Here is an 11,656-nt window from a genome sequence, read left to right as displayed (position 1 = left end):
GGGAGTCTGCTTCTCCCTCTGACCCTCCCCCTCTCATGCTCTCTGTCTCCCATTCTCTCTCTCAGATAAATAAATAAAATCTTTAAAAAAAAAAAAAAAAAGAGGGCGCTTGGGTGGCTCAGTTGGTTAAGTGACTGCCTTCGGCTCAGGTCATGATCCTGGAGTCCTGGGATCGAGTCCCACATCAGGCTCCCTGCTCAGCAGGGAGTCTGCTTCTCCCTCTGACCCTCCCCCGTCTCATGCTCTCTCTATCTCATTCTCTCAAATAAATAAATAAAATCTTTAAAAAAAAAAAAATTATAAAAAAAAAAAAAGACTGTAGAGCTTCTCTGAAGCTGTGCCTCAAAGTTTCTACTGGGAATTAGGAAGAACAGACATTTTATGAAAAAGCAGAAAATAGCAAATATTGGTGAGGATGTAGAAAAATCAGAACCCTCAGACATTGCTAGAGAAGATGCAGAATAGCACAACCACTGTAGTTTGCTGGTCCCCAGAAAGCTCAACATGACCGAGCAATTCCGCTCCGAGGTAAGGACCCCCAGAGACCTGAATACATGCGCTCACACAAAAACCTGTACACGAACGATCACAGCAGCATTATTCATGATAGCCAAAAAAGGGGAAACAGCCCATATGTCTATCAGCTAATGAATGTGTAAACAGAATGTGGTCTCTCCATATAGCAGAATATTATTCAGCCATAAAAGGGAACAAAGGACTGGTACATGCTACCACATGGGTGATCTTTTTAAAAAGTTCTGTTAATGGAAGAAGCCAGTCACAAAAGACACATGCTGTGTGATGCCATTTATATGAAAAATCCAGAATAGACAAATCCAGAGAGACAAAGGAGAGTAAGGGTTGCCAGGGGCTGGGGGAGATGAAAATGCTCTGGAGTTAGGTAACGCTGATGGTTGCGCAACCTTGTGAATATATTGAAAGTCACTGAGTTGTGTACTGAAAAATGGGGAATTGGATGTTGTGTGAATTATATCTCAGTTGAGAGAGAGAAGGAATGAGATGAGGCAGAGGGAGGCCTGGATGGGGGCATGGCCAGTCCCAGCACCAAGCAGCCTGGCCACGGCCTTGGTCAGGAAGCAGTTCCAGCCTCTGGGTAAGTGAGCACAGCCGTGGTTTTGCAGAAGAGCACCATGATTTCTGGAAGTCCTCCTCTAGCCAGGGCCCAGGAGTGCCTGAGACCATGGCTGAGCCTTCTGACCTGGCCGGGGCACCCGGGCTCTATGACCACCGTGGTCCTCCAGGTCCTCAAATCCTGCCAGAGAAATCGCTGTGTTCCTCCTGCCCTCTGACCTTCGTGGGCTCTCTCCCCAGCCCTCCCCTCCGACATGTCTGTTCCAGGCTGCATCAGGGCTAGGGCTGGGGGCCAGCAGCAGGGGCCTGGGAGCTGGCGTGCCGCCCCCTCAGGAGTGTTCTCTGCCTCTCTTTTCTACAGCTCTTGCAATCTCAGGATGTGAAAGAAGACGCCGTCCTGTGCTGCTCGATGGAGGTAAGCATCTCTGACCTCAGACCTGGTGTGCCCCTCACGCCTAACAGTTGTGGGCGGTGAAGGATCACCGGACATACCCACAAGTCCCAGGCAAGGGTGTGTAGACGGGGCTGGTGGGGAATGGCTTCCTGAGCCGACGTGGATCCAGAATTATCAACCCCAAACCAGAGTAAATGTGGATGGGGTAACCAGCCCGCCACTAGCTAGAGGAAGAGATGGCTGGTTCTCTAGAGAGAAGGACCAAGTGCTGGCATTGTGCACTGTCCTTCTGTCCCCAAGACCACCTTCTCCTTGCACTAGGCACACCACATAAATGACTTAAGAGATTCCAGGTGACCCCCACCCCCAAATATCTCCCTTGGCTATGGTGGTGCAGGGTTTGGGGAAGATGCCTGAGGCCTGAGGTCCCACGTTGGACCCCTCTGCTACAAAACACCCCCTTAGGAGGCGCCACTCCTGGTCCCAAAGTGGGGCCACTACTCATTGAAACTCTTCCTCTGGGATCTTCCTCAGGGGCAAACCTTGCTCTGGGAAACCAGCCCAGTCATTCAGAATAGAGTGGCTGTGAGAACAGGTGCCTCCTGCGTGAGCACCCAGGGCCTGTCAGGGCTGTGTGAGCACACCTCTCAGGTGGCTTCTGCCCGGCCTCCAGGCCACTCCCAAGGCTCTTGGGGGCCAGAGGTGCTGCGAGTCGGGACAACAGCCTCAGGTCTATGGGATGGTCCCTTCATTTATGGGGCTCCATCTGGGTACCATACATGGGACTTGGTGACAGGGACATAGGGGAGAAGAAAGCTTAGTCCCTGCCCTCAGCTGTCACTCTGGCTGGGGATAGATAACACCGTGTAGAGAAGAAGTATGGGTACAGAGCATGCATCCCTGAGGAGTCAGAGGAGAGAGATCAGGGTGGTCCAGGGAGGTCGATGAGGACTTTATGAAGAAGGCAGAGCCTTGAAAAATGGGTGGGATGAGATGGGGTGGGGACAGAGATGGAGATCGAGATACTGTGGAGAGGACCCGCAGGGGCTACTGCCTGAGGCTGCATGATCCAGACCACTGGGACCCCTTCCTCCCTACAGCGGCTTTTCAGCATCATCGGGGGCCTCTCTTGAGGGCGGGCCCTCTGGCTGGCCTTCTGCCCCAGTTCATATTTCCCTCCCGCACTTCATGTCACAAGTGTGGGCAGAGGTCAGCTGGGGTGGGGAGGTGGGATTAGGGGCAGGAGAGAAATAGGAGACCTCATCCCTGCTCTCAGGTTCCGTGCGGAGACGTGCAGGTGATAATGACCAAGCTCGTTTCTAGAGAGACATTCTAGCAAGTGGAAATTAACACGGTGCAGCCTGATCACCTTTGAGGGGAGCAGGTCAGCCATTGAGGGTCTGGGCAGGGGTCAGGCAAGGCTTCCAGTAGGAGGGTGAGTCTTTCTTGGGTGAAAGACAGAAGTGGCATGGTCCCGGTGAGGGCTCTTTTCAGCCCCAGGGAGCAGGCAATAACCCAATCCCTCTTATTCCTGCGGCAGATTGGTCGGTCAACGTGGGCTTTCACAGTTGACTCCTTCCACCTCCTGTCCTCCCTGGGGCACAGATGCCTGGCCTGCACCTTCCAGAGATAATCCAGTTCTTTCCTGTCCCTGCCCCCGGCCCTCCTAACCAGGGTGGCTCAGGGGGCCGTTCCGGGGGCGCAGGTCCTGTCCTAAGCCCCGCTTCCCCACCCGCAGCTGCAGAGCACAGGCCGGCTGCTGGAGGAGCAGCTGCCCGAGATGATGACCGAGCTCCTGGCCAGTGCGCGCGACAAGATGCTCTGCCCCTCAGAGTCGATGCTGACCCGGTCGCTGCTTCTGGAGGTCATAGAGCTCCATGCCAACAGCTGGAACCCTCTGACGCCCCCCATCACGCAGTACTACAACAGAACCATCCAGAAACTGACAGCCTGACGGCCAGGGGGCCTGGCGGGCGGCCCGCGGGCAGCTGGGGCCCTGGTACCCAGGGCCAGATGGACAGGCGGGAGGACAGGGGTGGCCCTGGCGGGAGAAAGAAGTGGGGAGGAAAGCAGGCAGAGCCGGGGGCCAGGCTGGAGCCAGACCGGGAAGGAGGAGCGCCCCTCATCCGAGCCCCCCCAGCCCCACGCATGCGGCAGCTCACACCAATAAGGGAAGCATGTTTCTTTCTCATGGTGGCCCCCCCGCCCGCCCCCGTCGTCCCCTCCCCACTCCCGCTCCTCCCCGCCCCCTCCCATCAACCGCGTCCCCGCAGGGCTTTGTGCGAGGGGTTTCTTCGGCGTGACTCCTCCGAGGCCCTGGCAGCTCGGCTCGCCGGGGTACTGCTTGGGTCAGAAAGGACCTCAGAAGGCTGAAAAAGTGGGTCGGAGACGGGCTTGCATTGTTCCTGCTGTCAGCCGCGGTCGCCAACTGGCAGCAGGCGACGTAGAGCAGATGTCCGGGAGGACAAAAGCAGGCACGGTCCCCACCAGCCGCCCGTAATTGACGGCCTTTGTCCGCCACGCTCGGCCTGGGGGACGGAGGCTTCTCCTCTAACCTGCACGCTGCACCCTCCCCACTCCCCGTTCCTCCTCCATGTGGCCCCCCAGCCTCAGGCCCAGGGGCGGGGCGCAGGGAGGGGAGCTGGGGTGTGCGGCTCTGCTCGTGCTCTTGTGTTTTATTGTTTTATTTTCAAAAGTCAGCTGCTTTGAAGTCTCCTCTCTCCATGAAAAGAGTCCGAGCTGTGATCACACAGCACCACTGAGGACCCCCTGATTAGTGGAAGATCAAACCCGGCCCCCTCTGGAAGGATTCTAGCCACAGATAGCTTGCCAGTGGCCAATTAGGGTAATTGGAAACTTCTGCCCCGGAGGGGGTCCCCCTGGAACCCTGTGCTCCGCAGCCCTTGGCTTCCAGGACCTCTGTTCTCTTCTTCCCGCTCTGCTCTGTCAAAGGGCTGATGCTGCGGCAGGCGCTGGGAGTGTGTTAAACCCCATCCTGGCTGGGGGTGGGGGTGGGGGGCGGCTGTGGTGAATGGGGCACAGTCAAGACGGGCACATTCAAACCAAAACGCTAGGTGATGTTGCCTGAGCCACACACAGGTCTCCTCCCCAGCTTAGTGGGGGGAAAGTGGCCACTGGGGGCTGCCTGGCTCCCCGGGACTTGGAGCTTAGCTAAATGGGCTGTGTCGATGGCCCAGCCTCATCGCGGGCGGGATCCAGAAGCCGAGGCCCCCCACAGCCAAGGTCTGTATGCTCCAGGAGGGCTCTGGGCACTGCGGCCCCCGGGGCTGGGGGGGCGGTGCATTCACTGAGTCATGAGTAGAACATGAAATGAGCAGGCGGGGCCGACGCATCTTTCCAGGCCTGGAAGGAGCGAGACTGGGGTTTCTTGGAAGGGCCAGGTCCTGGGGAGAGCCCCTTCTCTGTTGGAGGAGAATGCAAGGCAGGCTCTAGGAAGCTGGCTTTGGGGTTGTCACAGGCATCCGCCCGGCCCCAGCTCTGGGGTCTGGAGCCCGCACTTTGATAAGCCCCCGTTAAACCACCTCAGAGCCCAGCAGCTTCTGGGTTCCCTGGGTCACTGGAGAGCCTTGGCTGCCTGGTCCACTCAGGCCGGCCAGGGGTTGAGGGCTGGAGGTTTTCCTCTGTGGACTCCGCTTCTGGGAGAGCAGGCAGGGTGGGGCGGGGGGAGCGGGTCCCCCAGTACTCCCTGGCTTTCCCCACCAGCTGCCACCCACCTTCCAGCCCCGGGATAGGAGCCTATGCCGGTCCCAAGGCGGAGCGTATTGGGGACATGTGTGGGGGACACAGGCTTACCTGGAATGGGTCTGTAGCCTCGGCCCCTGGCCTTCGCCTCCTCCCCTCCTTGAGCTTCTCCTCACTGCCTTTCCTCCTCAGCAGGCACCTCAGCCCAGCCTGGGGCCCAGGGACACCAGGGACCCCACGGGAGGCCCCGCGGGAAGAGCTGGACTGAGGTTGGAGGGCTCAGAGAGGGACCGGGGACCTCGTGGTCTGGAGGAGTCAAGCAGCCTCCGCCAGGCACGGAGCCGCCCCCAGGCAGCCCTCAGAGAGCTGCGTCTGGGCTGAAATGGGCCTAGCTCCCCGCGAGTGCAAGTGCGAGTGCGAGTGCGAGGCGTGCGTGTGTGTGTGTGTGTGCGCACGCGTGTGTGAGCACGTCTGCTGAGAACAAAGCAGGGCCCCAGAGGAAGGGAATGACCCAGGGGAACAGGGCCTCCTGCCCGTTCCATGAAGCAGAGAGCGAGCACGCAGGGGCTGATGTTCCCTGCAAAGCCGAGGCCGGTGGTATGGTGGGCGCCATGGGCCTCATGCCCCTTCCTCCTAATGCCCCTTCCTCCTAACGGCCTCCTTGGTGGTTTTGCCTCAGGGCCACCCCTCCTCGACTGTTAGGACCAGAGTATGAAGAAGTAAGATATAAATATGTATACATATATAAATATATTTTTAATTACGTGTCGTGTCACGGTGGCTCCAGACATATGGTTTGCCTAGTTTATCCCATTGCTTGAAAGTGCTTCCTGGCCAATCCAAATAACAATGTAAGCTGTTTTTCTAAATGCAGGTTGCTGCTACTCTTTGAGACATGGAAGGAAAACATTAAAAAAAAAAATTTTTTTTAAGGAAATAACAGTAAAAAACAGTAAAGCATTAAAATCTGTGACTCTGAGGCCGCCTCCCAAGGGAGACAGGAACCAGGGAGCAGAAGTGGGCGCCCCTCAGACCCCTAGTCCCTCCCCAGGCCAGACCCCCCCTTCTGCTGAGTGAGAAAGGCCATATCCAAGTTGACCTCTGAATGTATTTGATGGGAGGCAAAACTGGATATTGCATTTCTAAGGCTTGCGTTGTTTTCCCTACTCACCCCGCGGCTTTCTTGGTGCAGTGAAGAGGCGAAGTCCGGCCATCTGATGTTGATCCTGTCTCGGTCTGTGCCCCCTCCCAGTCAAGACCAGGCGGCCAGCCCGCTCACCACAGCCCTGCTCCCCTTGGCCTCGTGGGTTTGCCTGAGCGCTGGGACCGCAGCCCCAAGAAGGCTCCTAACCTCCCCCGGAGAAGGTGGGAACCCCACCATCCTCCTTGGGGAACATGCACCCCAAGCCCAGTTCCGTCTGTTCGTCCTTCCTCGATCAGTCTGTAAACCTTCGAGGTTTAGGGATCGCCCTATCCATCCGTGTAAATGTAAATGTTGGCCGAGTCGGTATTTATTCTAATTTTTATTTTATTTTATTTTCTCTGAGGGATGGGGGGGGTGTGTGGGAAATGTACCACTGATCACGCTCTGGGCAGCTGCAGGGGCGGGGACCCCGCCAGCCAGGCCGCCGCGAGGAGCAGCCCCATGGGGCCGCCCCAGATGCCACGTTCCCGTCTCTGGCATCAGAACCCGGCCAGTGTTCCTCGTGTGACAGACTCTCAGGGCCTGCCCACAGAGTCCTGTGCCTCAGCTGCTGGAGCCTTGTGGGGCCCTCTGCCCGGGCCTCTGAGGATGCAGATCGCAGAGGAGACCGCTCCTCTGGTCGGGACGCTGGCGACAAGGGCTGCCCACCTTGCCTGAGCCAGCTGGGAGCCTGGCGACGGGACCTGCCTCCCTGGAGAAGGGGCCTGGGCCTTCCCGCCACAGCCGCAGCAGAATCCTCCTCACGCGACCACGTTCCCTCCCTCAGTATGTCCTGCTTTCCAGCTGAACCCAGACTACAAGTGGGTTTAAAAAATAAACACCAAAAACCAAAAACGCCCCAGATCCGTGTTGTCTGTGTGTTCGGCAAAGGAAATCTTTCCCAAAGTCTTCTGTGGTCTCCACCAGTGTGCTGGCAGAGACCTCCAAGGAGCCCCTGGCCAGGCAAGGAGCTAATGAGATTTCCCACGGTCTGGCCGTCTTGGAGAGCGGGGGCATGGTCTGGGGCCTGGGGAAGGCTGTGAAGGAGTGGTCCAGAGAACGTGGGTGGAAGACACTTGGGCCCCCCACCTCCCCAAGCTGGCAACTGTGGCCTAGCCGAAGGCATGGGATCGGACCGGTCCTGCAGAAAATAGCTTTTGCACTAAAGATGTGGTTTGCTGCGCGCTTAACCACCCCACCCCCCAAACCTACCCCTTCCTTAGAAATATCACTGGAACATTTGGCAAGGACTTACTTTAGAAAGACAGAGACTTGGGCCCAGAAGCTTCTAAAAGTCAGCAGCAAGTGACTGTCCAATCCCAGTGGGTCAAACCAGTCTTTCATCAAAGGGGCCCAAAGGGGCCCAGTGATTTATTTTCCTGTGATGACATGTCCCTTGTTTTGCACAATCCCTCTCATGGCAAGACACTGGGGACCCTGCCTCCTGGTAACAGATCCCCCTCGGGGGTTCTCTCTGACTAGAACTTGCCAGTCTTTCAGCTCTTTGGGGCGGCGACAAGAGTGTCCACCCCCCTTCCCGAGTCCCTGGCCTGGTCAAGACGGCGGCCGGCCCAGCCCAGGAGCCTGGCGAGGGCGTTCTGAGATTGGTCACTGCCTATTACTGAGTCACATGAAACTGTGCAGGGACAGCCAGAAGTGCACAGATTGGTAGAGGGAGATAACATTTTAATGAAACAATCGAGGTATTTGTCAAACCAAAGTTTCTACAAAAATGCAGTTTACAAACATGCAAAGGTGTAGAAGCAGAACGTGGAGATCAGAGCAAAAGGCATTTTGGAGGTGGGAGAGAGGGTGGGGAAATCTTACCAAACACTGTTCACAGAAAGGGAGAGGAGCTTTTTCTGGGTGATTTAGTCCTGGTTCCAGAAGCTTCTAAGTTATTGAAACTATGAAACACATCATCCAAATAATGTTTCAATCCTGCATTTCACCACCCTCTCTGCTGATGTGTGTTATCTGTCCTCCTGAGGGTAGGTTCCATTTATCCTGGGGTGTGTAGGAGGGAGGGAGGGGAAGACAATTTCGGATGAATAAGCTAGGACGCACGCGCGCGCGCACACACGCAGGACTGGTAAGGGCCTTTTATGTGCCAAGGTAAAGAGCAGGAAAAGAAGAAACTGAGAGGGGGAAAAAGTGGCTATGCCTTAATATTAACGGTCTGTCTTCCCCGCAGCTCCCAGGAGCTCAGGGCCCTCCATGCAGTGTCTCAGGGGGTTGGACGAAGTAGGTGGGTGTCTTTGATCCCCATTTTACAGAGGACAAAGCTAAGGGTCAGAGAGATGACCCGACTGACCCAAAGCCCAGGGCTGGCCAGTGTGAGCGCCAGGTGGCCCTTCCCCTAGCCCAGAAGGCGAGCGTGTCCTGGGCGGCCTCTCCCTGCTGCCCGCTGCAGAGCCAGGCCCCAGGGAGGCACCGGGGCAGCGGCCAGACAGCAGCTGCCCGCTGGGACCGCACGGGCCGCCGGCGCGCTCGCCTCGGCGTCAGTGGAATGGAGGCGCGTGATGAAATCAAGGGATTTGGGTGGGGTGGGCCGAAAAAGCTGTGCCGCAAAGTTCGGCGTGTTATGTAAAAGGATCCGTTGTAATGTGTGCCAACTGTCCCCTGGGATCTCCACCACGCCAGAGGTTCTCAAGGTGGGGGGAGGCGAGCGAGATGCTCTCAGGGAGGCTTCCGAGCCCGGCAGTCAGTATCCAAATTGCCTGGGAACCTCTCAAACTATACACGGAAAGAGGACACCCCTATATATACACCAACATTTTCAGAATTCTGGCCTCAGGGAGCCCCTCTTCTTACCGGCGGGGGGACAGGGGCCATACCCTCTGTGGGGAGTGGGAGAAAAGGTATTTAAGGCCGCCATCCCTTACTCCAGGGACTGGCTCAAAGATAAGCACGAAGAGCCTTACGGAGAGTCAGTAGAGAGGCAGGGGTGCCCCGGGCAGGGAGCAGGGAGCGCGGAGCCGCGGGGCTCCTTCCCCGGGAACCACAGGCAGCAACTCAGCATCACCCGCCAGAGCTCTGAGCTGTGTCTGGGAGCATCTGTGCCTTAGCCCCACCGATTTCACCCATCCCTCCACAAGATGTGTCCTAAGGCACCTGAAAAGCTTAAGAGACATTATTTTGGGGGTCTGGGAAGGCTCAGAACTTTGCCATATAAATTAATGGCAATTGCTTCTTCACTTTATGGCATGCAAGCCTCTGCAAGGTCTCATAGGAACATAGGAACGCTCTACTTTCGCATAGCAAGGGAAGGCCGTACTGGGATTTGCCATCCTAAGTGAACTGAGGCTGGCCGGCACATTCCCAATGGGGGAAGGGCTCCAGGAAGCAGCTTGAGTGCGGAGCAGAATAGATACCATGGACTCGGGGCGGTGTTAGGACTTCTGTGGGCCCCGGGCACCCAGGTCTTCGTAGGCCCTCGTCCTTCAAATAAAATAAAAATGTATTTGATGACCACGTGGGGATGAAGACAAACATATTCACATTACTTATTAAAACTTTTTTTTCCAACCTAGAAATTCATCTCTTACTTCTGATTTTAAAAGAAATGAAAAGTATTTTGCGGGCCCCTAAAAGTATCCTGCGCCCAAGGTACTGGGCCTAACGGGTCCATCGGCCCTGAGGGAAGGGCCCAGCTTGCCCAGCCACCTGCCTGACCTCAGGGCGAGCAGGGCAGACGAGGGTGGATGGAGGTGGTCAGCAGGGCAAGCGCATGCTGCCGTCCTCCGAGGAAGCAGTTGGCCCGCTCTGGAAGCAGATGCAGTAGGGTTTCTGCCCCAGACTGGCGGCGGGGCAGACAGCCCGGGAGTGCCCGGCGAGCAGCCGTGTCTGCCTGGCCCAGGGGACTGGCCCAGAGAGCCCAAAGCCGCACCCAGCGCTAGTTCCTGAACGCAGCACTTTCCCACACGTTACCTTGTGATGGGCTCACCAGAGTCCTGGGAAGGAAAAAATAAAATTCTACCCATTTTACATCTAGGAAAACTGAGGTTTAGAGAACGATGATGGTTGAATGGCACTTTTTGGTTTCAAGTACATGTTCTGTACCTCACCGTAGCCCTGCCAAGAGACAGACACTTTTGACTCCATTTTATTTCCTTTTTTTTCTTTAAGATTTTATTTATTTATTTGTCAGAGAGAGAGCACAAGCAGAGGGAGTGGCAGGCAGAGGGAGAAGCAGACTCCCCGCTGAGCAAGGAGCCCGACATGGGACTCGATCCCAGACCCTGGGATCACAACCTGAGCCGAAGGCAGACGCTTAACCGACTGAGCCACCCAGGAGCCCCTTGACTCCATTTTAAAGATAGGAGGGGCCCTGCACTGCTGCCTTCCTCGTCCTGAAAACCGCCTGGTAGGCATGTATAGGGACCAGGCTGAGGATCCAGGCTCCTGGCCTCCAGTACCCATGGCCACCTTTGTGCCCAAGTCCCCTTGCCCTGCCATGTCCCCCAGCTCTAATCGACCCACTGGCTCCCAGGGATGAGTAGGGGCTCAGGCCGGGGCACTTAGGCCCAGTGGTGACCCAGCAGGACATAGAGGGACACGGCCCTGAAAGGTACATAGATGGATGGGAGAGAGGTTCACGGCCTGGCACGTAGTAAGTGCCTTTCCCATCTGACCAGGGCCAGGAGTGGATTCTGCCTTGGGCTTGGCTCAGAGGAAAAGGAGAAGTGCTGGGACTGAGGAGGGGACAGTAACTCCTGAAGCATGTCAGGAGGGGAGGAGAGGGTGCTTGAAATCTCAGCGACTCCCAATCCAGATATTCGCTGCTCTTCTTTATGGGTCTATGGATGGGTTGGGGTTTGGATGATCTTGGTTGTCTGGCAGGGGACTCAAGCCCAGTCTCTGGACCATGGACCGTGGTGGGAGGTACAGTTGTGCGCCTTCCCTTAGTGTCACCTCCTCCAGGAAGTTCTCCCTGACTGACCATCCCCCACTGGGCTCCAGCAGCTCCCAGGGACGCTCCTACCCTGGCCCTGCTCACTGCGTGTGACCATGGGCATGTAGGTGGCCCATGCCCACTGACTAGGAGCTTGACCTCATCCCCCGTGCATCTCCAGCCCCGAGCCCCGGGCCTGGCCCAAGCAGGTGCCAAACAAGCATGTGGGGGACAAGTGGGGTGAACTGTGACAGTGAGGTCCAGGTAATAAGTGACAGAAGGGCTTGGGAGGGAAGAGCTAAGCTACCCAGAGCAGTAGAGGGGTGGGGGGGAACCCCACATGGGACAGGGACTTCCAGTGGGGAGGCCTGGTGGCCGTGGGGTCCTGAGC

The 11,656-nt window shown here is 56.9% G+C and overlaps 1 protein-coding gene across 11 annotated transcripts in view; it reads left to right on the top strand.

Moving 5' to 3' along the window:
* Nucleotides 1-3,690, top strand: part of CTIF (cap binding complex dependent translation initiation factor) — a 281,307-nt gene extending 277,617 nt beyond the window's left edge. For 6 of the 11 annotated variants that reach the window (XM_032422779.1, XM_032422782.1, XM_032422781.1 and 3 more), the window contains exons 13-14: nucleotides 1,454-1,507; nucleotides 3,225-3,690. In XM_032422779.1, the coding sequence (XP_032278670.1) occupies nucleotides 1,454-1,507; nucleotides 3,225-3,440 (270 nt within the window). In that variant the 3' untranslated portion in view covers nucleotides 3,441-3,690. The remainder of the gene's footprint in view (nucleotides 1-1,453; nucleotides 1,508-3,224) is intronic. The other 5 variants (XM_032422785.1, XM_032422786.1, XM_032422784.1 and 2 more) reach the window with 2 other exon arrangements.
* Nucleotides 3,691-11,656: the final 7,966 nt, after the last annotated feature.

Source organism: Phoca vitulina, unplaced genomic scaffold (genome assembly GCF_004348235.1).
Source record: "Phoca vitulina isolate PV1807 unplaced genomic scaffold, GSC_HSeal_1.0 scaffold27, whole genome shotgun sequence".
In the NCBI taxonomy this organism is placed as follows: Eukaryota; Metazoa; Chordata; class Mammalia; order Carnivora; family Phocidae; genus Phoca; species Phoca vitulina.
This window is presented reverse-complemented; position numbering and strand designations above follow the sequence as displayed.